The sequence below is a fragment of the Dendropsophus ebraccatus genome, chromosome 2 (assembly GCF_027789765.1).
Source record: "Dendropsophus ebraccatus isolate aDenEbr1 chromosome 2, aDenEbr1.pat, whole genome shotgun sequence".
In the NCBI taxonomy this organism is placed as follows: Eukaryota; Metazoa; Chordata; class Amphibia; order Anura; family Hylidae; genus Dendropsophus; species Dendropsophus ebraccatus.
Genome location: NC_091455.1, coordinates 212,202,481 through 212,230,411, shown reverse-complemented (window position 1 = coordinate 212,230,411; position 27,931 = coordinate 212,202,481). Strand labels below are relative to the sequence as shown.

The 27,931-nt window shown below is 43.4% G+C and overlaps 2 protein-coding genes across 2 annotated transcripts; both read left to right on the top strand.

The window, feature by feature from the left end:
• The first annotated feature begins 1,704 nt into the window (after nt 1–1,704).
• Nucleotides 1,705–26,889, top strand: LOC138784226 (actinia tenebrosa protease inhibitors-like). The gene is made up of 7 exons (XM_069959732.1): nt 1,705–1,771; nt 2,643–2,809; nt 4,873–4,991; nt 5,042–5,193; nt 18,106–18,303; nt 25,266–25,429; nt 26,781–26,889. Exons 1-7 carry the CDS (start codon nt 1,705–1,707, stop codon nt 26,787–26,789), a joined length of 876 nt encoding a protein of 291 aa, XP_069815833.1. The 3' UTR covers nt 26,790–26,889.
• Nucleotides 5,728–17,360, top strand: LOC138784934 (trypsin inhibitor-like). Its single transcript, XM_069960638.1, has 3 exons — nt 5,728–5,885; nt 13,776–13,942; nt 16,983–17,360. Exons 1-3 carry the CDS (start codon nt 5,819–5,821, stop codon nt 16,986–16,988), a joined length of 240 nt encoding a protein of 79 aa, XP_069816739.1. The 5' UTR covers nt 5,728–5,818; the 3' UTR covers nt 16,989–17,360.
• Nucleotides 26,890–27,931: the final 1,042 nt, after the last annotated feature.

Here is a 27,931-nt window from a genome sequence, read left to right as displayed (position 1 = left end):
AGGCAGGCAGGACCCCAAAAGCCCTTTTTACAACTATGCACAGCACAGCATATATCTGCGGATAATCAGCGAATCAACCGGCTACCAGCACATCAGCTTATTCTTACAGACAGACAAGCAGCTGCTGCTCACTGTGAAGAATAGGCTGCAGTGTATCCACTTCTCCCTTCACTGTACGTGTTCTAGGTAGTTAAGTGGATAGATTTTGGAGTAGGGACAGTGAGGATTATAGAAGATTGTAGGCAAGAGAGACCATAAAAGCCCTAATCAGGGCTAATACACAGCAAAGACAACATACAGCTGCTTCCTCTATTTAGACTGCATAAACTGTCTAGCAGCTTTTAGATAGTGACACAGACAGGCAAATACGCAACTTATAATTATTTTGCATAGACTTGTGTCTGACTATTTTGTCCTAGTTAGTAGTTGTTGCAGTAGTTAAATGCCCTCTGCACCTCATCGAAAGCAGTTAAACATCTGGCACCTGTTGCCTGTTGGCACACGTAAATGTTGAGATATAGTATATACGCCTGTGTAGGCATAGTGGAACAAAAAATAATAAAGTGTCACTGTTCTTTATTTTTTTGCGCTCTGTGCCTCAATGAAAGCATTAAAACACCTGGCACCTACCGCCATATACTGTGTTTGGAGTGTATTGTTGAGAAGCTGTGACAGTGGCGTAATACTATGACTTTGGCGTGTTAGATGCAGCCAGGCATGCTTCCCCTGCTGTCCCAGTTGCATTCGAGAGGTGATTGCATCATTATCTGAGGTGTCATTGTGGACTTGGAAACCTAAATTCGAAGACTTGGAGGTCACCAAGAAACGAGCATTTTCCTCCCATAGACTTTAACCGGGTTCAATATTCAATCGAATAGTTAAACATCGTGGTCTGTTTGAATCAAATTTCAAGCTTTTTAAATATTTCACTACTCGCTCATTAAGCTTAAATTCTGCAGTTTTCATACCTTACTTTTTTAGAGGTTTCTTGGTGCTTGGTCCAGTGAAAAATGCTTTTTATGGTTGGTGATTTGTGCCATTTGGGCAGGGCTTCACGTCCACAGGGCCACTTAGCCCCACCCACATCAGTACCGTTTGCCTCGCCCCTCCGTGACATCATTGGTGTCTAGGCCTCGCCGCCTCGGCAGCCACTGGAATGGGTTGGCCAAGACGTTAAGTCACGGAGGGCGGAGCTGATGGAACTGATGTGGGCAGGGCTAAGTGGCGATGTGAAGGTGAAGCCCCGCCCAGGTTGCACAAATCACCAACCATAAAAAGCATTTTTCACTGGACCGGACTGGATTTGCTGCTGCTCTGGACAGCTCCTGACATGGACAGTGGTGGCGGCAGAGAGCACTGTGTCAGACTGGAAAGAATACACCACTTCCTGCACGACATACAATTTTAAAACTTTTTTTTTAGCCGGAGTATTCCTTTAAGGCTGACCGCAGCCGTTTTGGTTCCACCAATAATTTTTGGCAAATGACCTGTACATGATGTAAATATCAATTTTGTAAATTCCTCTAAGAGAATGAATCTCAGTACAAAAGGGTCACTGGAGCAGAACTCTGAGCAGAGAGGTGTACCAGGATGTGGTGTGGTCACCTGCACCGTCATATAGCGCCATTCACTTCACTGCTAGAAAAACCTTTACACTTATCTTCTCATAGACGACATTGTGACCCGTCCTGAACGTCTCCGGCCATGAAGACTTCTGCTGTCCTGCTTGTCCTCGCCGCCTGCTTCTTGCTGATCCCACAAGTTTCTGCAGGTTTGTACCTTCCTCCTCCTCTATAACAAATGTCAGGCTGCTGTAGGACATACAGCAGCTGATAAGTACTGGAAGACTGAATATTTTTTTTTAAATAGAAGTAAACTACAAATCTTTATAATTTTCTCATTGGTTAATTAGATTTGTTCCGGAGTACCCCTTTAATTTAGAGATTCAGTGCACTGGCAGTAATATTATACCCCTCGGTGCACTGACATAGGGATTATCACAGATTATCACTGCAGAACAGCAGATAAAGATTCATGATGGAAAGTTTTGGGCAGGTGGGTGGATCGGTGCATCTAGGGCTGTTGTGCAGCAACCAGTGCACCAAATCTCATAATCAACATAATAATATAACAGAGAAATTCTGGAAAACAGCAGGGGAGAATAAATAAACTATCTTGCTCCTGAGCGTCACCGTAGTAAGGGTACCATGGACCCTGTATATTACCACACACACATTGCTGGGAGATGTAGTCCTGCAAATTGCCATACACACCATGCTGGGAGATGTTGCAGAACTACAACTCCCATTATGAACTGTTCACATGGCAAGCTGAGGGATGTAGTTCTGCAACCTGGATGGCCACAGACTGAAAATTACAACTCCCATCATAAACTGGGTTGGGTTAGTGATATTTTTAACTGCAGAGGTCCAGGAAGGAGGAAGGGGATTGCTATCACTGCTGATGCAGGACACACTCTCATTGGGCCCCCCTGAAGCTCAGAGCCCCTGGCAGTTCCCCGAATTGCCCTCATTATAATCCGCTTATGACTGCTGCCACTGGAGCGGGTAGGCTGGTGTGGGTGCACGGCCAGGTTAGCTCCACTGTGTGCCTGTGACCTCTGCCCTCTCTCTTTGTTTCAGCTGATAGATGTAAATTATCTCCTCAACAAGGACCATGTGAGGCTTCTATGAGAAGATTCTACTATGATGCAGCTGAAAAGAAGTGCAAACAATTCACATATGGCGGCTGCGGAGGAAATGCTAATAATTTTAAAAAACTTCGGGATTGTCGGAAAGCCTGCAAAAGGGTAAGTATGTAATATGTTACTAGACAGATAATCTACAGATGTAGCCAAGCTAAATGTCAGTGCTCTCCAAGTTTATAACTTCTTTTGATAGATAGATAGATAGATAGATAGATAGATAGATAGATAGATCGGAGATAGATAGATAGATAGATAGATAGATAGATAGATAGGAGATAGATAGATAGATAGATAGATAGATAGATAGATAGATAGGAGATAGATAGATAGGAGATAGATAGGAGATAGATAGATAGATAGATAGGAGATAGATGGATAGGAGATAGATAGATAGATAGATAGATAGATAGATAGATAGATAGGAGATAGATAGATAGATAGATAGATAGATAGATAGATAGGAGATAGATAGATAGATGATAGATAGATAGATAGATAGATAGATAGATAGATAGATAGATAGGAGATAGATAGATAGATAGATAGATAGATAGATAGATAGGAGATAGATAGATAGATGATAGATAGATAGATAGATAGATAGAGAGATAGATAGGAGATAGATAGATAGATAGGAGATAGATAGATAGATAGATAGATAGATAGATAGATAGGAGATAGATAGATAAATGGATAGTAATGATGCCCCCCCCCCCCCCCCCCCCATAGTGCTCCCAGGGAGTAATAATGCCCCCATAGTGCCCCCAGGGAGTAATAATGCCCCCCATAGTGCCCCCAGGGAGTAATGATGCCCCCATAGTGCCCCCAGGGAGTAATGATGCCCCCCCTTAGTGCCTAAAGGGAGTAATGATGCCCCCCCCCATAGTGCCCCCAGGGAGTAATGATGCCCCCCTATAGTGCCCCCAGGGATGATCCTGTCAGTAATAATATACTCTGATTTCCCCATTAAAGGCTCTATTACACCCAGCAATTATCGTCCGTACTAGGACTATGTTATCCCTCTTATAATATATGCCACCCCTGTGTAGCCTCCTTATAGATGGCTCCTTGTTCAGTCTTCCATATAAATGACCCCATGTGCATCCCCCTTATAAATGCCCCCCTGTATTGTCCCCCTTATAAATGCCCCCCATACTATCCCCCTTATAGATGCCCCCCCCCTGTATTATTCCCCTTATAGATGCCCCCTTTTATTATCCCCCTTATAGATGGCCCTCCCCCTATACTTTGGCCGCAGGCCGCAGTGGTATCACAGATAACACTGATCCCTGCTATGCTATGGCCACAGACAGGCTCTATCAGAAGATCACAGATAACACTGATCCCTGCTATGCTATGGCCACAGACAGGCTCTATCGGAAGATCACAGATAACACTGATCCATGCTATGCTATGGCCACAGACAGGGTCTATCGGAAGATCACAGATACCACTGATCCCTGCTATGCTATGGCCACAGACAGGCTCTATCAGAAGACCACAGATACCACTGATCCCTGCTATGCTATGGTCACAGACAGGCTCTATCAGAAGACCACAGATACCACTGATCCCTGCTATGCTATGGCCACAGACAGGCTCTATCGGAAGATCACAGATAACACTGATCCCTGCTATGCTATGGCCACAGACAGGCTCTATCAGAAGATCACAGATACCACTGATCCCTGCTATGCTATGGCCACAGACAGGCTCTATCAGAAGATCACAGATACCACTGATCCCTGCTACGCTATGGCATAGCAGTGATCAGTAAATGCAATCTAACATACCTATGTAATAGTTCCCTAGGGGGACTATAAAAGTGTAAAAAATAAATAAATAATAATATTTATTGTCCGATCTGGTAAAATAAAACAATATTATTCCCGCATTGTGAACAGTGTGAACAAAAAGCGGTAAAAAAACATCAGGATTGCTGATTTTTATTTTACATTTTATATATTTAAAAAATGAAGAAAAAGTGATCAATACATCCCATCTACACAAATGTGATACTAAAAAAAACTAGAGATCATGGCGCAAAAATGGACACTACATAATAAAAATACTGACACCACAATTCTTTGCTTAAACTCTTATATACTCTTATATAAGTCTTATATACGCGCTCTCATGGGACCTCGTCTTGGCGTCCTGCTTAGGTTGCTGATAAAGTCCTCATGTCGGCTTGGACGGCAGAGACCTCTATGACGGATAGGAGGCCAGGTAGTAGCGTCTTACGTCATCACGCGACGTTTCGGAATTACTTCCTTTCTCAAGCGTGGGTAAGGCTTTCTCAATTTCTTCCACCTTCTCCATGATTTTATTCAGATTGTCCCTAATAAAGGACACATCTGCAGTTAATGCACCCACATTAGTCGTAAACTCCGATAAGGACTTCCCACAGTTCTTGACTTCCGATAATATCGTTTCCAACACATTAGGCTCCAGGATCTGCATCTCCCCATCTTCAGATACCTCCTGTAATATTGCATAACTGGAGCCCCCGCATGCTGACGTAGGGCCTGGCAGGGAAGGCAGCCGCATTGTGCGTGTTTTTGCAGCTTCTAAGGGGACTACATGTATTTATCGATTTTAGTGGATTTAACAGAATCCTTGGGGAAGCCAGCACCTCCAGAGCGTCTCTGTACATACTTAGGTGGGCACAGGATCGGTATTAGGCCGCCAGGCCAAACCCAGAGCCCGCCTAAGCGAGCCTAGGTGTAACCGGGGCGCGACCTGGCCCCCACTCCGCGCCCCTCCCCTTGTCCCCAACCAATGATCCCCCAACCCAATTGCACCCCTCCAGGCTCCATCACAGTTCCAGCCTCTAAAGACGAAAAAGCCACCACCGCATACAGAAGGAAATATTTCTGCCGCTTCCCTAATCCCTCGCCACCATGGGGGTTGCTTCTCCGCTGTATTATGTCCCATGACAGAACTCTTACCAGACAAGTTCCGCAGGATCTGTTGTGTCATCATCTACACAGTGGGAGTTCCTGTAACTTCAATGTGGTATAAATCTGTCCATTACTGTCACTTCAGAGAAGAATTTCCAACCATCGAGTCAGACATCAGCCGGACCCGTCCTCAACATCAGCACCAGCCATGAAGACTTCGGCTGTCCTGCTTGTCCTCGCCGCCTGCTTCTTGCTGATCTCACAAGCTATTCCAGGTTTGCAATTTACTTTTCCTCCATAACAGATGCCAGGCTGCTGCTGGTAAAGCTGGGGATTGTTTAGCAATTTTTGAAACTTTTTATAATGTAGAAATAATTTCTGTATTATTGCAGTGTCCCAGAACCCTATTGTCTACTGATGCGGTATATACTGTATGCATATGCATGTAGGGTGGCAATTCCTAACTTTAAGTCTAAAGGGTTAATATATGATGAAGTATGTCGAACTGCATTATGTCTGTATTTTACACTGTGTTCTAGCGAGCGAGTATGTATGTGACTTACTGCACATATTTTCTTGTCTGCCACCTTCTTGAGAGTCTGTCAGGTCACCCCTAGGTCAGCCAAATACTTGGGTAACCAAGTCAAAAGTAACTGTCTAAATTGCCCGGCCTATCAGGGCCCAGACCTACTGTTTCCTTATTTTCTATCCAATTCCATGTCTCGGTACCTTAGGCCTCTTCCACCAATGGGAGCAAGATAACAGGGTGGAGAATTCCGTGTACCTCAGTTCAGTCAGTAGTCTTGTTGGTGATTCCTGTCAGTGGTGTCCAGTCATATCCAGAGCCTTCTGTTGTGCTGGAGTTACAGAGTCAGGCTATGGCCTGCTAAACCTCCAGTGATGTGACTGCTGTACAAGGGAACCAACCTGTCCATTCTTGCTGACGTGCCCTTCTCCATTTTGCTGGATTCATCTTCTAATGTTGAAGATCAGCTCCTCCCAGTATTCCGCCTGGGGCCTGTATTCCTAGATGTACCACTGGGTGTACTCGTACAGCTTGACGGCTTTTTTCTCACATGAGTATGAGTTTTTTCCCTCTCAAGTCTTTTAGTAAATGCAAGTGAAGCCAAGGTTGTCAGGACCCATCTCCATCACAGTGCCGTGCTTATTGGACAGTACCCCTCTAGGTAGTCCACCTTACTACTGTAGTTAGGTCTATCTATAGTCACCCACCTAAGAGACTGAAAAGTTTGGTTCGGCAGGTTCAGGTTCATCTGAATCTGAAGCGAACCGCGCTAAAACAAACCTTAACAGAGTTAGAAGTGGTAACAGCGGTCTCAGTGACCTCACAGGGTAAAAGACAAACAGGTGTAAGATTTATTTAGTCTTTACTTGCCCATAAGTGGTTTGGCGGCATTAGCCACAGTGTAAGTGACCCCACAGGCCTAGGGTAGAAAGATAAAGGTGGAAGTAGTAGGAGCAGATGCACTCTCATCGACCCAGTAGGGCCTAGAACAGGCATGTCCAAACTTTTTTCGAAGAGTGCCAAATTTGCTGAAGTGAACATGTGCGGGGGCCGACCATTTTACTTGACATTCTTTGGACCATTAAAATGAATGCAAATAAACTTTTTTTTTTACAAAGTTTATTGAAAACGGCATACTTTTTATAATTAAAAAATCCCGGGGCACACCACCAACCAAAATGGCACAAAATGACACTAAAGCAGGACATATTATACATAATAATAATAATATAGATTCTAAATGTATTTATACTCACTCAGTGTGAAACCTGGGCCTGTTTCGAAAAACACAAAAGGGATATCCCCATGTTTCTCTCCCCCCTGCTTCTCCCCCATCCCCATGTTTCTCTCCCCCCTGCTTCTCCCCATCCCCATGTTTCTCTCCCCCCTGCTTCTCCCCCATCCCCATGTTTCTCTCCCCCCTGCTTCTCCCCATCCCCATGTTTCTCTCCCCCCTGCTTCTCCCCCATCCCCATGTTTCTCTCCCCCCTGCTTCTCCCCCATCCCCCTGCTTCTCTCCCCTGTTTCTCCCCCATCCCCATGTTTCTCTCCCCCCTGCTTCTCCCCCATCCCCATGTTTCTCTCCCCCCTGCTTCTCCCCCATCCCCATGTTTCTCTCCTCCCTGCTTCTCCCCCATCCCCATGTTTCTCTCCCCCCTGCTTCTCCCCCATCCCCCTGCTTCTCTCCCCTGTTTCTCCCCCATCCCCATGTTTCTCTCCCCCCTGCTTCTCCCCCATCCCCATGTTTCTCTCCCCCCTGCTTCTCCCCCATCCCCATGTTTCTCTCCTCCCTGCTTCTCCCCCATCCCCATGTTTCTCTCCCCCCTGCTTCTCCCCCATCCCCATGTTTCTCTCCTCCCTGTTTCTCCCCCATCCCCATGTTTCTCTCCCCCCTGCTTCTCCCCCATCCCCATGTTTCTCTCCCCCCTGCTTCTCCCCCATCCCCATGTTTCTCTCCTCCCTGCTTCTCCCCCATCCCCATGTTTCTCTCCCCCCCGCTTCTCCCCCATCCCCATGTTTCTCTCCTCCCTGTTTCTCCCCCATCCCCATGTTTCTCTCCTCCCTGCTTCTCCCCCATCCCCATGTTTCTCTCCCCCCTGCTTCTCCCCCATCCCCATGTTTCTCTCCTCCCTGCTTCTCCCCCATCCCCATGTTTCTCTCCCCCCTGCTTCTCCCCCATCCCCATGTTTCTCTCCTCCCTGCTTCTCCCCCATCCCCATGTTTCTCTCCCCCCTGCTTCTCCCCCATCCCCATGTTTCTCTCCCCCCTGCTTCTCCCCCATCCTCATGTTTCTCTCCCCCTGCTTCTCCCCCATTCCCATGTTTCTCTCCCCCCTGCTTCTCCCCCATCCCCATGTTTCTCTCCCCCCTGCTTCTCCCCCATCCCCATGTTTCTCTCCTCCCTGCTTCTCCCCCATCCCCATGTTTCTCTCCCCCTGCTTCTCCCCCATCCCCATGTTTCTCTCCCCCCTGCTTCTCCCCATCCCCATGTTTCTCTCCCCCCTGCTTCTCCCCCATCCCCCTGCTTCTCTCCCCTGTTTCTCCCCCATCCCCATGTTTCTCTCCCCCCTGCTTCTCCCCCATCCCCATGTTTCTCTCCCCCCTGCTTCTCCCCATCCCCATGTTTCTCTCCCCCCTGCTTCTCCCCCATCCCCATGTTTCTCTCCCCCCTGCTTCTCCCCCATCCTCATGTTTCTCTCCCTCCTGCTTCTCCCCCATCCCCATGTTTCTCTCCTCCCTGCTTCTCCCCATCCCCATGTTTCTCTCCTCCCTGCTTCTCCCCCATCCCCATGTTTCTCTCCCCCCTGCTTCTCCCCCATCCCCATGTTTCTCTCCTCCCTGCTTCTCCCCCATCCCCATGTTTCTCTCCCCCCTGCTTCTCCCCCATCCCCATGTTTCTCTCCCCCCTGCTTCTCCCCCATCCCCATGTTTCTCTCCCCCCTGCTTCTCCCCCATCCTCATGTTTCTCTCCCCCCTGCTTCTCCCCCATCCCCATGTTTCTCTCCCCCCTGCTTCTCCCCTGTTTCTCCCCCATCCCTGCTCACCTTCCTTGAGATGCTCGCCGCGGGCGCCGTCCCCCTCACCTACTGGCCCGGACGTGCTCCTCCAATCAGGGGAGACCGGGAGCGTGGTGCATGGCGCACCACGCTCCTGGTCTCCCCTGATTGGAGGAGCACGTCCGGGCCAGTAGGTGAGGGGGACGGCGCCTGCGGCACACTGGTTGGAAAACACTGCTCTAGTGCACGGGAAAGGAAAGCCGAAATCTCGGACATCGCGAGATTTCGGCTTTCCTTTTCTGTGCACTAGAGCAGTGTTGCTGCCGGATACCTGGGGGGCCGCAAAACTTCGGAACGCGGGCCGCAAATGGCCCGCGGGCCGGACTTTGGACATGCCTGGCCTAGAACAACCAGTTGATGGTGGAAGCTGTAGGACGTTTGTAGACCACTGGCGTATAATGACAGTTATTATGCTGCCAGACACGTCTGATTGACTGACCAGTGATTGACAGGGCTGAATTAAACTGGCAGTGGTGGATTACTGACGTTTCACAAGTATTAAGCTGGAAGACAGGGTTTTACTGAAGGAATGAAGGTGTAACCTGAGCAGACATTCAAAGGGTTAAAATCACCCAGGAGATCTGTGGACAGTGGTGGACATCATGTACTGAGACACAAAGTGACTGCAGCAATATCCCAGCTACACAGATTCTACTACTACTGTCCTCTATCTCTCCCTTATACCCAATAAACCTTTTATAACCTTGTCGCTCCCTGCCTCTCCCTTGCCCATCCCTGCCTCTCCCTTTTATCTCCCTGCCTCTCCCTTTTCTGTCTATCTGAATATTGTATGTGTGTGTTGAATGGCTGGCTGACAGCACGCTCCTGTATATATATATATATATATATATATATATATATATATATATATATACAGTATATATATATATATATATATATATATATATATATACATATATGGAAGTAGGTCTTACGGAGGTATATAGAATAGAGAGCTTAAATGGGAACTGATACAGGTAATAGTACTGGTGACACCATCTAGTATGGGATAACCTAGTGTGAGTTTCCCTATCTATCACTACAAAAACATGGCCACTTTCTTCCAGAGACAGCACCACTCTTGTCTCCAGGTTTAATGCGTTTTGCAGTTAGGCTCCATTCACTTCAATGGAACAGAATTAGAAAACCTCAACCAAACTAGAGACAAGAGCGGTGCTGTCTCTGGAAGAAAGTGGCCTTGTTTTTGTAGTGCTGGATAACCCCTTTGAAGTCACTTCATATGAATCTAGTTATAAAGCGTATGGGTCATTATATTAGAAAAACCATTGTAGACTTACTGGAACTGGTGATTGGTAGAGATGATAGAACAGTGCTAATTAGGGATGGTCCAAAACTGCCGAACGCTCGGCATCAGATTCCCGCTGTCTGCCCGCTCCGTGCAGCGGGTGGATACAGCGGGAGGACCGCCTGGAAAACTGGGATACAGCCTATGGCTATGGCTGTATCCCAGTTTTCCAGGCGGTCCTCCCGCTGTATCCGCTCGCTGCACGGAGCGGGCAGACAGCGGGAATCATTGCCGAGAGTTCGGGTTCGTACGAACCTGAACCGAACTCTATTCGGACAATCCCTAGTGCTAATGTTCAGGTTTGTACGAACTCAAACCATCAGTATTTGACTCCCGCAGTCTTCCAGTTTTGTGGGGAAGGTGGAGACAGCCCGAGTCCCGCCTGGAAAACAGGAATATAATCTATGGCCCAGGCTGTATTCATGTCTTCCAGGTGGGACTCGGGCTGCGGGAGTCAAATACTGATGGTTCGAGTTCGTACTAACCTGAACATTAGCGCTGTTCTATCATCTCTAGTAATTGGATCATATCCAGCCATTGTGTTTTTAGGTGTTTACTGTAGCTCCTATATTTTCTCCAATCCCTGGAGCGATCCTAAGCAAACTAGGCTGAGCAGTGTCATGGGCCATGTGCTCCGCTATTAGTACAGATGCCGCCATGTTATAGTTATACTGATGATTACTTATATATAAAATCAATGCAACCCCATATATAATAATTCTGTTAGTAAAGGGCAGTTTAAAGGGGTACTCCAGCGGGAAAAAAAAAATTCTTCAAATCAACTGGTTTCAGGAAGTTACATAGATTTGTAATTTATTCCTATTTAAAAATCTCCAGTCTTCCTGTACTTATCAGCTGCTGTATGTCCTGCAGGAAGTGATGTATTCAGTCTGACACAGTGCTCTCTGCTGCCACCTCTGTCCATGTCAGGAACTGTCCAGAGCAGCAGCAAATCCCCATAGAAAACTTCTACTGCTCTGGACAGTTCCTGACATGGACAGAGGTGGCAGCAGAGAGCACTGTGTCAGACTGGAAAGAATACACCACTTCCTGCAGGACATACAGCAGCTGATGAGTATGGGAAGAACTGAGATTTTTAAATAGAAGTAAATTACAAATCTATATGACTTTCCGAAAACAGTTCATGTGAAATAAAAAGATTTTCGCTAGAGTACCCCTTTCTGCATAGTTGCCAACAGTCCCGGTTTTGACGGGACCGTCCCGATTCTGAGGAAAACCATGCTTCGCCCCCCGCTGCAGGAAGCCCCCCCCCCGCCGCAGGAAGCCCCGCCCCCTTCCAGCGAGAGTAATGCCACTCATGCAGAGCAGGGAGAGGAGTCCCTGGGGGACTAGAGGAACCACACTGGTGAGGTAAGTATAGCTTTTTTTTTTTTAAATACAGATAAAGGGACAAGAGGATGCTGAAGGGGGTACTGGTATGATGATGAAGGGACAGGAGGAGGATGAAGGGGGAAGTAGTATGATGATGGAGGGGCAGGAGAATGAGAGGGGTAGTACTATGATGATGGAAGGGTAAGAGGATGAAGGGGGTAGTAGTATGATGATGGAGGGGGAAGGACGATGATGAAGGGATAGTAATATGTTGATGGAGGGGGAGGAGGATAATGAAGGGGTAGTAATAGGGGACCTGAAATTGGAGTGTGTAATATACTAGGGTGTGTAATATACTGGGGACCTCATACTGGGGTGTGTAATATACTGGGGACCTCAAACTGGGGAGTGTAATATACTGGGGACCTCATACTGGGGTGTGTAATATACTGGGGACCTCAAACTGGGGTGTTTAATATACTGGGGACCTAATACTGGGGTGTGTAATATACTGGGGACCTCAAACTGGGGTGTGTAATGCTCCTTTTGTGTTGTTCTGACTGTAAATTCTAACTGGAGAATTATGAACCCGCACCCATAATAGGCCACACCCACTGAGACCACACCCACAATAAACCCCACCCCTTTTAACGCTAAAGTCCCTGGAAAAAAATGTCAAATGTTGGCAACTATGGTAACGTGATAAAGATGGAACAGGATTAGAGATGAGCGAACCTGGAGCATGCTGGAGTCGATCCGAACCCGAACTTTCAGCATTTGATTAGCGGTGGCTGCTGAACTTGGATAAAGCTCTAAGGCTATGTGGAAAACCTGGATATAGTCATTGGCTGTATCCATGTTTTCCAGACAACCTTAGAGCTTTATCCAAGTTCAACAGCCCCAGCTAATCAAATACCGAACGTTCGGGTGGACCCTAAGTAGTGGGCAATACCATTTGTAATCCAACAGTAGGGGTGGGTTCACACATACTGGAATCACAGGGGATTTTGTCCCCAATCTCAGCCTTACATCAGCTCCAGGACTTTCCCCCACTCTTCCACAGCACAGGCAGCAACTGACAGGAAGCATCTCCTTGACAACCACAGCCCCTTCCTGTTTCCTGTTAGGTGATGATGCAGTAAGTTATTTTCCGTATTAACCATGCTGATAGGCTTGTAGAAGTCCAAAACATTCCAGAAATTACATATATTCTGACTTTGCAACTTAGACCATTATTTACATTTACATGCAATACTACATATACTTGTGGGCAGTTTACTTCTTTGCTGCCACCTGCTGATCAAAGTTATTATTGCAGTATCTATGACATAACTCCACGTTCTTACAGTTACGTCAGAAAAGTTTATTAAATTTGCTTACCCATAGGCTTGTATTCGGTAAAAACACCTAATTATTTTTTTTTAAACAGGCCTGTAAAATATAGAACAGGTACTATTTTTTATTCGGAATTCCATCATGGATGTGCCATAGAAGCCTATGGGAGCAGATAAGATTTCAGACAGCTACAGATGCACATCCGAAAACTGTCCAAAATTCCTGATTCGCTGCTAGTCAGTTTGGGCCAGTATCCCCACCTGTGCACCCTGGCCCTTTAATAATAATAATAATAATAATAATAAAAAATTTATTTGTATAGCGCCAACAGATTCCGCAGCGCTTTTTTTTTCTATACATACAGTACAGAGGTAAATATGTGTTCCTAATCAGTAGCATGTGCCGTTAAATGCAGAGCTGTGTTTAACAGGGCCAGGAGCCATTGGCTCCCCGCCCTGTCAACCACTCTTGTGGCCGGAGGCAGCATTATACCTCCAGCCATTAGAAGGCGCTCTCTTCCCTCCAACACTGCAGTGTACAAGAGATGTCATCTGTGTATTATAACCTCTTATTAAACTATTATCTATATAACAATCTCCTGTTTGTTTCAGCTGATAGATGTCAGTTTCCTGAAGACAAAGGACCATGTGAGGCCTTTATGCCAAGATACTTCTATGATGCAGAAAGAAAGAAGTGCAATCGATTCATATATGGCGGCTGCCAAGGAAATGATAATAATTTTAAGACCCTTGAGGAATGTGAACAAGCCTGCCTAGAGGTTAGTGTGTAATATGTTATTAGATAATATACAGATGTATCCAAGCTGACTGGCAGTGCTCTATATCTTTACCCCATCTCCGCTCACATACTGTACACACCCCCCCCCCCCCCCCCCCAACACCAAGAGGCAGCGGCGGATCCAGGGGCTGCAGCGTACCAGTGCACGGTGGTCCCGGGTGTCACATCAATGTCATCATTCTACTGGTGGTGACATCTGTGCAGTGTATGAGACAGCAACTGATATTACTATTTATTTTATATAATATATTGAATATACATTCTACTAAAACCAGGAAGATTAGGCTAGATAGATAGAAAGATAGATAGATAAATAGATGATAGAAAAAAGATAGATAGATAGATAGATAGATAATAGATAGATAGATAGATAGATAGATAGATAGATAGATAGGAGATAGATAGATAGATAGATAGATAGATAGATAGATAGATAGATAGATAGATAAATAGATAGGAGATAGATAGATAGATAGATAGATAGATAGGAGATAGATAGATAGATAGATAGATAGATAGATAGATAGGAGATAGATAGATAGATAGATAGATAGGAGATAGATAGATAGATAGATAGATAATAGATAGATAGATTATGAAGAAGATAATAGATAGATAGATAGATAGATAGATAGATAGATAGATAGATAGATGATGAAGAAGATAATAGATAGATAGATAGATAGATAGATAGGAGATAGATAGATGATGAAGAAGATAATAGATAGATAGATAGATAGATAGATAGATAGATAGATAGGAGATAGATAGATAGATAGATAGATAGATAGATAGATAGTAGATAGATAGATAGATAGATAGATAGGAGATAGATAGATAGATAGATAGATAGATAGATAGATGATAGATAGGAGATAGATAGATAGATAGATAGATAGATGATAGATAGATAGGAGATAGATAGATAGATAGATAGATAGATAGATAGATAGATAGATAGATAGGAGATAGATAGATAGATAGATAGATAGATAGATAGATAGATAGGAGATAGATAGATAGATAGATGATAGGAGATAGATAGGAGATAGATAGGAGATAGATAGATAGGAGATAGATAGATAGGAGATAGATAGATAGATAGATAGATAGATAGATAGATAGATAGATAGATAGGAGATAGATAGATAGATAGATAGATAGATAGATAGATAGATAGATAGGAGATAGATAGGAGATAGATAGATAGATAGATAGATAGATAGATAGATAGATAGATAGATAATGTCCACAATAGAGTGCACTCCCAGTTCCAGTGCTGGAGTGCCAAGCAACGGAGATTGGATTAAATCTCCAACTAAATAAATCCAAGAATTTTGCGGCACATCCGTATAGTGAAAAAAGTTGTGGTATTTATTGGTACATCAAAAAGCAAGTGCAACGTTTCAGTCTCATCTCGAGACCTTTCTCAAGCAAATACAAACAGTGACTCCTATCCTTTATAGTGTGTAACAAATCATGATTAACAGGTGATTAGAAGTGATAAGGAGTGATACAAATCTGGTGCAGAAAATAGTGATAAATAAGGTTCTATATACTGAACAAATTATTATGAGATGTGATTACATATGATACACTCAGTGTGTTATACATTCAGATGTGTAAAAGTATGGTGTTTAAAATCAGACGGCGGAGTTGGCTTCCACTTGTCACTGCTCTATCAGTAAAAGCAAAAAAAACAGGCATAAATAGCATATACACAGTAGGTGCCCAGTCTTCTCTTTTTCTTTTATTACAGATATTATGGAACACGGCGGAGGAGGCTTACCGCAAATCACTGCTGAAGTCAGTAGGAACATGTTCACATTGAGCAAGGGATTCAGCCGTTTTGCAGTTCTATATTATGTGGGTGGAGGGGTGATTGAGATAGGCATTGTAATGAGTGCTATGTGCCTTTGAAGCTCAGGGGCGCATGGCTCTCAAGCCGGATAACCTGCTACTCAAAGGAAGGAGTTCCGAGATTTACCCCTCTGACCTGACTGAACACTATTCAGACGTCTACGGACCAATGCGTTTTTCTTACATTCTGACGTTCTGACAACGGACTTTCCCTGAGGATTATCTCACAGTGACTTTTCTAAGACAGTCTATGATACAGATATTCAAGACTGGGCACCTACTGTGTATTTGCTATTTATGCCTGGTTTTTTTGCTTTTACTGATAGAGCAGTGACAAGTGGAAGCCAACTCCGCCGTCTGATTTTAAACACCATACTTTTACACATCTGAATGTATAACACACTGAGTGTATCATATGTAATCACATCTCATAATTTGTTCAGTATATAGAACCTTATTTATCACTATTTTCTGCACCAGATTTGTATCACTCCTTATCACTTCTAATCACCTGTTAATCATGATTTGTTACACACTATAAAGGATAGGAGTCACTGTTTGTATTTGCTTGAGAAAGGTCTCGAGATGAGACTGAAACGTTGCACTTGCTTTTTGATGTACCAATAAATACCACAACTTTTATCACTATACGGATGTGCCGCAAGATTCTTGGATTGATTTAGATAGATAGATAGATATACTGTGGAAATGAGTGGCACTACAGGTCTCAGCGATGCGGGTGCTCGTTGGCTTGGTTCTGACCACGAACCTTTGATCCAGATAGAAAAGTGATGACCAGCGGCACACCAGTTGTGTGAAAACAAAACGTGATGATTTATTCGTGAATCAATACATCTCAGCAAACACAGTCTAGCACGACGTTTCGGCGGGAATCCGCCATTTACAAGTACTTGAAAATGGCGGATTCCCGCCGAAACGTCGTGCTAGACTGTGTTTGCTGAGATGTATTGATTCACGAATAAATCATCACGTTTTGTTTTCACACAACTGGTGTGCCGCTGGTCATCACTTTTCTATCTAGATAGATAGATAGATAGATAGATAGGCGATAGATAGAAAATATGAGAGACAATGTTTAATACAGTGTAAGTTCTGTTACATATTTTAATCCTAATAAAAGTTTGTGTTCTCTCCCCCAGGACTGATGATTTCCCTATGACAGCTCTTCATGTCACAGTTAGAGGCATCACAGCTCCTGCTATATGATTTTCCATGGTAAAATCATCTATCTCTCTCCTATCTATCTATCTATCTATCTATCTATCTATCTATCATCTATCTATCTATCTATCTATCTATCTATCTATCTATCTCCTATCTATCTATCTCCTATCTATCTATCTATCTATCTATCTATCTATCTATCTATCTCCTATCTCCTATCTATCTATCTATCTATCTATCTCCTATCTATCTATCTATCTATCTATCTCCTATCTATCTCCTATCTATCTATCTATTTATAATATCTATCTATCTCCTATCTATCTATCTATAATAAAGAGCAGTACATGTGTCTTGTATGTCGTCATCATTCACCCGTCCACCAGAGGTGACCCTTAATGCTGCTAAGATGTTTCATCCAGAGTGTTGTCCTATCTAATGTGTAAATGTGTATGGTGGGGTCTCTGATCTGGGTCTGGCAGCAGCTTATATCCTGTAGGGTCCTGGGGTTCTAGACATTGGCATCCAATGAGAATTTAAAAGCGTTAACTTTCGAGTATCAAGAAGAAAAATAAAGTTGCTCGACCTCATTCCTTAAAATAAAGTTTTATTTACATCGAAGCTCATAAAAAAACTAACGCTACACAATGCTCATCCTCCTCACCCACCAATGTGAACAAAGTCATAAAGTCACAAATATTTATCAAAAAGGTAAAAAAAAATACATAAAATAAATAAATAAATAAATAAATAGTGCAGCATCTGTAATAAAGGAGCGAGTGCTGCTCGGAATCAACACCAACTCATGGGATATAACACCGGCATGGGATATAACACATAGACTTGTCTCTCCGTCTTCATATCGGTGGGATGTAACTATAAATACTCCATTAGCCTTACCTGGTATTGTAAAGTTTCAATAATAAAAAAATTATATCAAATATTATAGAACATTACACCAAACATTTATGGTAGTTACCTGCTATAGATATCAACGGAGATGTTCCTCGAAGTCCATGACAATGAACTTCAGTGTAAATGATGCCCCGGAGCAGAACTCTCACCAGACAAGTTTAACAGGATCTGTTGTGTGATCAGCAGCACCGTCATTTAGTGGGAGTTCCTGTCACTTCCCTGCGATATATATATATTCCCGTTACTGTCACATTAGAGAAGAACTTTCGACCTCCAACCGTCAGCCTGAGCCGTCCTCATCCTCCCCACCAGCCATGAAGACTTCTGCTGTCCTGCCTGTCCTCGCCGCCTGCTTCTTGCTGCTCTCACAAGCTGCTCCAGGTTTGTACCTTCCTCCTCCTCTATAACAGATGTCAGGCTGCTGCTGGTAAAGCCGGGGATTCTCTCATACTTCTGAGTCTTCTTATGATGTAAAAATAACTTCTATATTATACGGAAAGAGGTCTCTGGTTTATTCGCATGTTTTACACAATCCATTGATATAATAAAGTGCAATGGTTACAGGGACTCTAACACTCTAAGGCTATCCCATAATAAATCGTATCGGCCATGAAATATTGGTTTTGTCACATTTATTCAAATAATAATAATAATAAAACAAAAAAAAACATAAAACTTCTATTCAAACAGCTTAAATGAATGTGTAGCACAAAAAATATTTATCTATTCCTGGAGTGTAATTATTTGTATCTCTCAAAAACCGCACAGTGTGAACAGGTCATCTATATGTACACATAAATATAATTGTTTTATATGGTTACTTTGCAACTTTTGCTCCGGATCCTATTGTGCTAAAAACATTTTGCAATCAATGTCCCAGTAAACTTTATCCATCGGTGGTAAACAACAATCATATGCAAAGCTATACATCCCTTAGCCTAGACGCTGGGTCCATAAGGTATTAGGACCCTACGTGTTTCCAAAGCCGCTTATCTTCAGGGCTCCTATCTGGCATCCATCAATTCCATTTACTGCAGAAGCAAACATGTGTACGGCATCAGAGCTGAATACATAGACAATGTTTGGTTCTACAATAAATACGATTACAACAATACCAAGTTTTTGTACCCTTTTATTTTACTATTTAAAAAAAATAAAAATCAATGCAATACCTATGTACTTGCACTGATCCACTATCTTGGGACTCGATTGCTGGAGACAGGCTGAATCAGCCCTCGGGAGGCCTAAATGAGGCTTGGGGCTGTACTGTCACTGGATCAGCTGCCAGCGATCTTGTTGCGGGGAGCCCATCTGGTTCACTGGACCACCATGGAGGCAATGTTCAGGCCTTCAAGTGTCACTTTCAGTTTTGACAGTGGTAACTAAATGGTTAAATAGCTGGCACGTACAATCACTCCATGCTGGCTATTAGCAGTGGCCCCCGGCTGACGTTAGCAGCCAGGAAACTCAGTGTATGGAGTCTGCAGTGTATGGAGTATGAGTCTGCTCCATACACTGCTGATGGCACCAGAGTGAGCAGACTCGTCCCGTGCCGTCCATCGGTTAGAGTCACTTCAAGAAACTTTTTGCCATGTTGTTGAGTTTTTCTTCCTATAAGCTATAAGCAAGCTGCTTCTCCCCGCTCTTTGTGTGCATCAGGTTACATCCTATAGACTTTCTATAGAGGTTTCTCTTGTTTACACAGACAGAGCTCAGTGAAACCCGCATAGGGTGCATTTCCCATGGTTCATTTTAGCAATTGGTGGGGGTCTCCGCACCGAGAGTCTGACCAGACAAAACATTTGACGTCATGAAATGTTTTTCGAAATGACTGCGCCCATTTAATAAAGTGTACCTGTCACTATGTTATAAACTCCACTGTAGACTTACTGGGATTGACGATTGGATCGTATCCAGCCACTGTGTTTTGTGGTGTTTAATTTAGCTCTTATTCTCTCTCTAATCCCTGTAACGGCCTTAAGCAAACTGTCCCTTTGGCTGAGCAGTGTCCCGGGACATGTACTATTAGTACAGATGCCGCCATGGTATAGATATACTGATGACTACTTGTGTATAAAATCGATGTGACCCCATATATAATAATTCTGCTTTGTAAATGATATATTGGTAGATTATAACGTTCCTAGAAAGTGTTTACAGGACTTTACTGATACAGCTGCTCAGGTAAATCCTGCAAAGGTTTAAAGTGACTCTGTACCCACAATTTAACCCCCCTCCCCAAACCACTTGTACCTTCGGATAGCTGCTTTCAATCCAAGATCTGTCCTGGGGTCCGTTCGGCAGGTGATGCAGTTATTGTCCTAAAAAACTACTTTTAAACTTGCAGCCCTGTGTCAAATTGGAGTGGCCTAGAGTGTCTGTGCCCTAGGCCTGCAACACCTCTCCGTCCCTCCTACCCTCCCTCTTCATCATTAGGAATACCACAGGCAGGATTTATCCTATTCATCACCTGTCTGAACACTGCACAGGTGCCTTAACGATCCAACACATGTGCCGTGTTCAGACAGGTGATGAACAGGAGAAATCCTGCCTGGGGCGTTCCTAATTTTGAAGAGGTTGGAGAGGAGGGATGGAAAGGCGGTGCAAGCCTAGGGCACACACACTCTAGGCCACAGCAGTTTGACACAGGGCTGCAAGTTTAAAAGTTTTTTTTTTTAGGATAATAACTGCATCACCTGCCGAACGGACCCCAGGACAGATCTTGGATTAAAAGCAGCTATCCGAAGGTACAAGTGGTTTGGGGGGCAGATTGTGGGTACAGAGTCGCTGTAAACACTTTCAGCTCTCCTGGCATCTTATGGATACATGACAACGGGAGGGCTGCCAGTTTACTGCCTAGCTTCACACTTCCTTCATGGATAACAGAGAGTGAGAATAAGGATATTGTCTTTGCGACTGTGTTCCTGACGTATTCTCCTGGTGTGACCTGTCTAGTCTGACTTTATTATTTTATCCTTTTCCCCTATCCCTCACTTTATCGTCAGGAAGGAACCGTTGCCCAGTTGAGGGCCACTCTTTAGGGTGGTCGTAGGCAGGGACAGCAGGGGCTTTAGTTCCAGGGCCTCAGAGCTGTTGAGGAGTATTGTGCAGAATTTAGGGAGTGCTGCGTAGCTTCTGGCTGGAATAATCCAGCACTTAGGTACCAGTTTAAACTAGGGTTGTCTGACCAGTTGAAAGATATGTTGGTGTGTTGGTTCTCCTGAGATATTAGAAGCAGCCATGACTTTAGCTGTTAGACTGGACCCAATGCCTGTGGAAACGCAAGAGAGAAAAGGAATCCACAATAACTCCATTTTCCAGCTCTGCGGCTATGCAACCGGTGGAGATGGAACCCATGTGAGATGGAACTGTTATGTTAATCTGCAAAAAGAAGAGGCTTCGCTATTACTGCGGATCTGCTAATCACTACCTAAAGAAATGTCCCAAACAGCAGCTGACGGAAGAACTTCAACACCTAAATGGTCCCCGAGAAAAGGCCATCTAGGCAAACAGGTATTTCTCACTGTGTCTGTGGGTCTGCATTGGCCGACAGTGGTGTGGCAGCTAATTTTCTTCATTTCAAGGGAGCTCAACAATTGGGCTTGTCCTTGGTCTCCTTACGGAACCTCTTAAAGCTGATAGGGGTAGATGGTACTCCTTTGGAGACTGGTTCACTCATTGTACCACCAAAATATTATTACAGGTGGGGTCCCTGCAATGATGCCGTTGTGTTATTACAGAGCAGCAAAGATTCAAACACTTTCCCCACTCCCGGCATCATATTTATATATGACCCTGGGTGGGGAAAGAGTCCACTATAGGGCTATCCGTAGGTTCTGTGTTTCACTAAAAGTAGGAATAAGTCCTAAATGTTCTTTCCCCTCACTGTCCTTGTTATTGTGTAATTGAACTGCTTCCTGGGACCAGGTACCCAAGGGAAGAATATATAATATTTCTGGGCCAGAGAGGCAATCCCTAAAAGATTGTATTCATAAAAGTCTTGATAAGGGGAATATTCGATCTGTTACACCTCTAGGAGCTGGATTCTGCTTTGTTAAAAAGTAAGATGGTGGTCTTCGGCCATGAATAGACTATCGTGGTTTACATAAAATTACAGTAAAGAACCAGTGTCCTCTTCTCTTGATCCTAAATTTATTTAATCAGATCTTCTCTAAATTAGATTTGAGAGGAGCCTACAACCTCATCCAAATAGGAGAAGGGGACGAGTGGAAAACGGCCTTTAATACCCCAGTGTTGAGTTATGCCGTTTGGCCTCAGTAATGCTCCCATCGTTTTCCAAAATTTTGTGAATGACCTGGTCAGAGTCTATGCTGGTCAGTTTATGGCTGTCTACTTGGAAGACATACAGATTTATTCTAAAGATAAATCCTCTCATATCCAACATGTTACGGATGTTCTTCAGGTCCTTCGAGAGAAACATTTGTAGGCTAAACTGGAGAAATGTGTGTTTGGGGTCCAGGAGATACAATTCCTATGTTCTGACTCCGGATGAGTTTTACATGGACCCCAAAAAGGTCAAGGCAATGTAAGACCTACATTGTTAAAGCCCTACCGTGATTTTTAGGATTCACCAATTATTATTGCAAGTTTATCAAAAATTTCTCTGTAATTGCCAAGCCATTGAACAATTTAGCCAGAAAAGGGTCAGATGTTAAGAATTGGAGCCTGAAGGCTGTTTCCTGCCTTTGAGCCTCTGAAATTATGTTTTATACAGGTTCCAGTCTTGGTCCAACTGGATAAATCCAAACCTTTTTTATGGAGGTTGAGGCATCTGAATCTGCAGTTGGGGCTGTCTTGTCCCAAGGCCCCACTACTCTTACTAATTTGCGTCCTCATGCTTTCTTTTCTAGAAAATTCTCTGTTGCTGAACAAAATTATGACGTGGTTAAAAGATAGTTACGGGAAATTAAGAGGGCATTCAAGGAATGGTGCCACTTCTTAGAAGGTGCTCGTCACTAAGTTACAGTTTTGACTGTAAAGTAATGTACCTCGAATCAGTAAAACAATTGAATCTGCTCAAGGCCTGGTGGGCACAATTTTTCACTCGTTTTTATTCTGTTGTTACGTACAGGCCAGGTTCCAAGAATGTGAAGGTGGATGTCTTATAATGAAGCTTCCTGGCCAACCTGCCGTCTGATCCTGACCCTGAGCCTATTTTATCCCTAGGGTTGTTATTTCTGCTCTTTCCCTTGACTTTGCCTCTAATTCTCGTTGGGATATGACTCCTTTATCTTTTCCTTAGGGGAAATTGTTCCTCTAATCTCAAGACTGCAATTTTTTAGCGAATGCCATGACAATGTCCCCAGTGGTCATCCAGGGATGGGTGGTACCGATAAGCTTGTGTCTCATTACTACTGGTGGCCTGGACACGAGATATAACATCATTTGTTACTTCTCGTGAAATCCAAGATGCTTCATACTCTTCCTGCTGGAAGACTTTGTCCACTACCTATACCCGAAAGACCATGAACACATCGATCCATGGATTTTAACACTGATTTGCCCCTGTCCGAAGGCAAGTCAGTGGTTTGAGGAGTAGTGGATAGGTTCAGTAAGATGACACATTTCATTCCTCTGTCACAATTACCTAATGCCAAGAATTTGTCTGATGGTATGCCTGAGAATATTGTATCTGATCGTGGGGTCCAGTTTGTCTCTCAGTTTGGAAAGCTTTTTGTTCTAAATTGGGTATCCAACTCTCTTTTTCCTCAGCCTTCCAACCTGAGAGCAATGGACAAGCCAAAAGACAAAACCAGAACCTGGCTCAGTATTTAAGGTGTGTTGTAGCAGATAACCAAGAAAAATCAGGGTAATTTCTGCCTCTTGCTGAATTTGCCTTAAATAATCACTTTTGCTAATCAATCGGTACTTTACCCATAACTACAGGTTCCATCCTTGTGACTCCTCTTTTTCTTCTTCATCTTAAAATCCAGAAGTTAAAATAAAAAAAACTAAAGAGCTGTGCACGGCCTGGGCTCAGGTCCAGAGGAACCTGCAGAGATCCTCAAACAAACAGAAACTAATCGCTCATAAGAAAAGGTCATCTAGTCCCAGTTATGTTATAGGAGACAAGGTCTGGGCGTCAACCAGGAATTGACTTCTTAAGGTACCCTCTGGGAAGACAGCTCGGAGGTTTATTGGGCCTTATAAAAATTTTGATATAATTAATCCTGTCTCCTTACAGAGTCTCATGTCTCAGAATTTGCTGAAAAAATATGTTCCTCCTCCTGTGTCTGCCCGGATCCCTTCTGCTCCAATAGAAGTTCTAGGGGAATTGGAGTATGAGGTTTCCTAGAGCTTACATTCTAGAAAGTTTCGAGAAGTACTACAATATCTGGTTCATGGAAGGGTTATGGACCTGAGGAATGATGGGGTCCACCAAAGTCTCTTCATGCTATTGCCATGATAAGAAGGTTTCATAGGCTCAACCCCTCCAAACTAGGTCCATTCAGTAAGGGTCTGGTGGGTCCTCATAAAGGGGGGGTACTGTAACATACTTGCCCATGGCAGTGCCATCCTCTTCTGACATATCAGTGCATCTTCCTCGGGCTACCAGGAGGAGATGGTCTATTTGTCTTCATGTGGTGCAGCATGGGAATAATATAAGGAGCCTGAAGTGCTCCTCAGTCAGATCCGGTCATGGTCTTCAAGATCTCCTTAGGGCCCTATTCCACCGGACGATTATCGTTCGCATAATCGTTAACGATTAACGCTCTCAAACAACCGCTATTGCGAAAGACCTGAAAATGTTCACCCATTTCAATGGAACAATAATCGTTACTTATGATCGTATTTGTGATTGTTTTTTATTCGCTATTTCTTTGCTATTGCGTTCATATCTACTGCGAACAAACGACCGACGTCTTATTCAATGCAAACGATTTGCGAACGAGCAACGATAAAAATAGGTCCAGGTCTTATAAAGCGATCAACGATTTCTCGTTCGGTCTTTAATGGTTAACTGCATTTCAACCGAACGATTATCGTTTAGATTCGAACCATTTAACGATAATCTGAACGATAATCGTCCGGTAGAATAGGGCCCTTAGTCTGGCCTCCCGGAGCAAGTAGATCTCCAATAAAAGATGTATTGGAGATTTCATAGATTCTATGAGCTCGTTACATTGTTTTATTATGCTGTTTTGATCAGTAATTATAATGGTGCTGTCTGTAGTTGGCTACAATGTGTTATTTTACAGGTGGTGTAGCACCAGAATTTTTTTTCTAGTTTTATGATTGCACTAAGAGGATGTCGCCTTATTACCCAGATGCCTCTAGTTTCCCCCCATGCTATCTCTATAACAATCTCCCTTCTGTTTCAGGTGATATTTGTCTATTACCTTTCAAATCAGGACGATGTTTGGATTATATACCCAGATACTTCTATGATGCAAATAATAGGAAGTGCAGACAGTTCGTATATAGCGGCTGCAGAGGAAATGCTAATAACTTTGAGACCCTTCTGGAATGTGAGCGAGTCTGCAAGGTTGGTGTGTAATATGTTATAAGATAATATACAGGTGTATCCAAGATGACTGGCGGAGCACTCAGTATTCTGCACCACAGGGAGTGCATAGAGGAGCAGGACCCCTGTCACTGACCGGACCCCCTGCTCCTGTACATCCTCAGCGATGTAAGTAAGCTGGCTTGTATAGAGAACTGCAGCAAACACCACAAAACCACAACTACTATGGTCATTTATTTCATAAACTTAAAAATGTAAGTTCGATAGATAGATAGATAGATAGATAGATAGATAGATAGATAGATAGATAGATAGATAGGAGATAGATAGATAGGAGATAGATAGATAGATAGATAGATAGATAGATAGATAGATAGGCGATAGATAGATAGATAGATAGATAGATAGATAGATAGATAGGAGATAGATAGGAGATAGATAGATAGGAGATAGATAGATAGATAGATAGATAGGAGATAGATAGATAGATAGATAGATAGATAGATAGATAGATAGATAGATAGGAGATAGATAGATAGATAGATAGATAGGAGATAGATGGATAGATAGATAGATAGATAGGAGATAGATAGATAGATAGATAGATAGATAGATAGATAGATAGGAGATAGATAGATAGATAGATAGATAGATAGATAGATAGATAGGAGATAGATAGATAGATAGATAGATAGATAGGAGATAGATAGATAGATAGATAGATAGATAGATAGATAGATAGGAGATAGATAGATAGATAGATAGATAGATAGATAGATAGATAGGAGATAGATAGATAGATAGATAGATAGATAGATAGATAGATAGGAGATAGATAGATAGATAGATAGATAAAAGATAGATAGATAGATAGATAGATAGATAGGAGATAGATAGATAGATAGATAGATAGATAGATAGATAGATAGGAGATAGATAGATAGATAGATAGATAGATAGATAGATAGATAAAAGATAGATAGATAGATAGGAGATAGATAGATAGATAGATAGATAGATAGATAAAAGATAGATAGATAGATAGATAGATAGATAGATAGATAGATAGGAGATAGATATATAGATAGATAGATAGATAGATAGATAGATAGGAGATAGATAGATAGGAGATAGATAGATAGATAGATAGATAGATAGGAGATAGATAGATAGGAGATAGATGTGTAGATAGGAGATAGATAGATAGATAGATAGATAGATAGATAGATAGATAGATAGATAGATAGATAATAGATAGATAGATAGATAGATAGATAGATAGATACTGTAGATAAATAGATAATATGTTTAACACAGTATAAGTTCTATCCTATAATTGAACAGTAATAAAAGTTTGTGTTCTCTCCTCTAGGGTTCATGATTTCCCTATGACAGCTCTTCACGTCGCATTTACAGGCACCACAATTCTTGCTGAATGATTTTCCATTTGGAAGCCATATAATAAAGAGCAGTACATGTGTCCTGTATGTCGTCATTATTTACCAGTCCATCAGAGCTGACGCTTCATGTTCTGCATCAGTCACACATCAGCTGCCAAACTATAATGATACCTGATATAATACTAGTAACAATAATTCTTGAGTGCCGACCTACACATACACAGAAGCAGCAGTGGTACATGGGCTCTGGGACTCGTGCAGTTGAGACAGAGGGTGAAGAGTAAGCAGAAGTTGAGGTAGCTAATAGGCAGCAATGGAGTTACGGCTGGCTTGTAGTTGTGGGGCCCTGTCTAGATCCTCCAGCTGGGGGTGTAATTAGACTCACGGTTCCTCCTGTACCTCCTGGAAACTCTGTGCACTGTTTCTTTAGTAATTCCCCTCCTCCAGACCTCGTGCATTGTTTCCTCCTGCAGACCTTGTGCGGTGACTTGTAGAGGAAGCAGCCCCCAGCACAGACAAGGTTTTCCCTCGGTTTCCCTCTGCGTAGCCCACTGACTCTGGCACTAGCCAAAACTTAACCCAATATTTTCCTTCAGCTGTGCTCACAGTAACTGATTTACACATAACAAAAAGTGACATCCAGTGGGGAAACAAGACAGCACCTTCATCCCCCTGCATTACCTTACAGAGGCACTTTACCCAGGTGGAATAAAGGCTTAAACCACCCGTACTGGGACACTACATACTCCCCCACTTGAAATAAGCAGACGACGGTGTAACACCCAGGGGAAAGTGGCAACAGAAAGTGAGCACAGCATCTGTCATCAATTACACAGCACCTTGCACTTACTCCTACACCTCATACCAGTTGTACCAAGGTCTGGTGCCCGTGTTTCTAGGGGTGGGTATTATCGTGCTACCGTGACAAGTTCCCTGCAAAACAACCAAGCCCACCAGCTTGTGCAACACCAGCATCCAGCGCTCCGGGCCACGGCAAGTGTGTTTGTGTATATTAATGAACTTCAGTGTAAATGATGCCCCGGAGCAGAACTCTCACAAGACAAGTTCAGCAGGATCTGTTGTGTCATCAGCAGCACTGTCATTGTGGGAGTTCCTGTAACTT

Bases quoted from the DNA above. Each gene is read 5' to 3' on its own strand.
- LOC138784226 (XM_069959732.1), top strand. From the start codon at position 1,705: ATGAAGACTTCTGCTGTCCTGCTTGTCCTCGCCGCCTGCTTCTTGCTG. The intron at 1,772-2,642 runs GTTTGTACCTTC...TCTTTGTTTCAG, and splicing joins GATCCCACAAGTTTCTGCAG to CTGATAGATGTAAATTATCT. The intron at 4,992-5,041 runs GTGGGTAAGGCT...GATTTTATTCAG, and splicing joins AATTACTTCCTTTCTCAAGC to ATTGTCCCTAATAAAGGACA.
- LOC138784934 (XM_069960638.1), top strand. From the start codon at position 5,819: ATGAAGACTTCGGCTGTCCTGCTTGTCCTCGCCGCCTGCTTCTTGCTG. The intron at 5,886-13,775 runs GTTTGCAATTTA...TGTTTGTTTCAG, and splicing joins GATCTCACAAGCTATTCCAG to CTGATAGATGTCAGTTTCCT.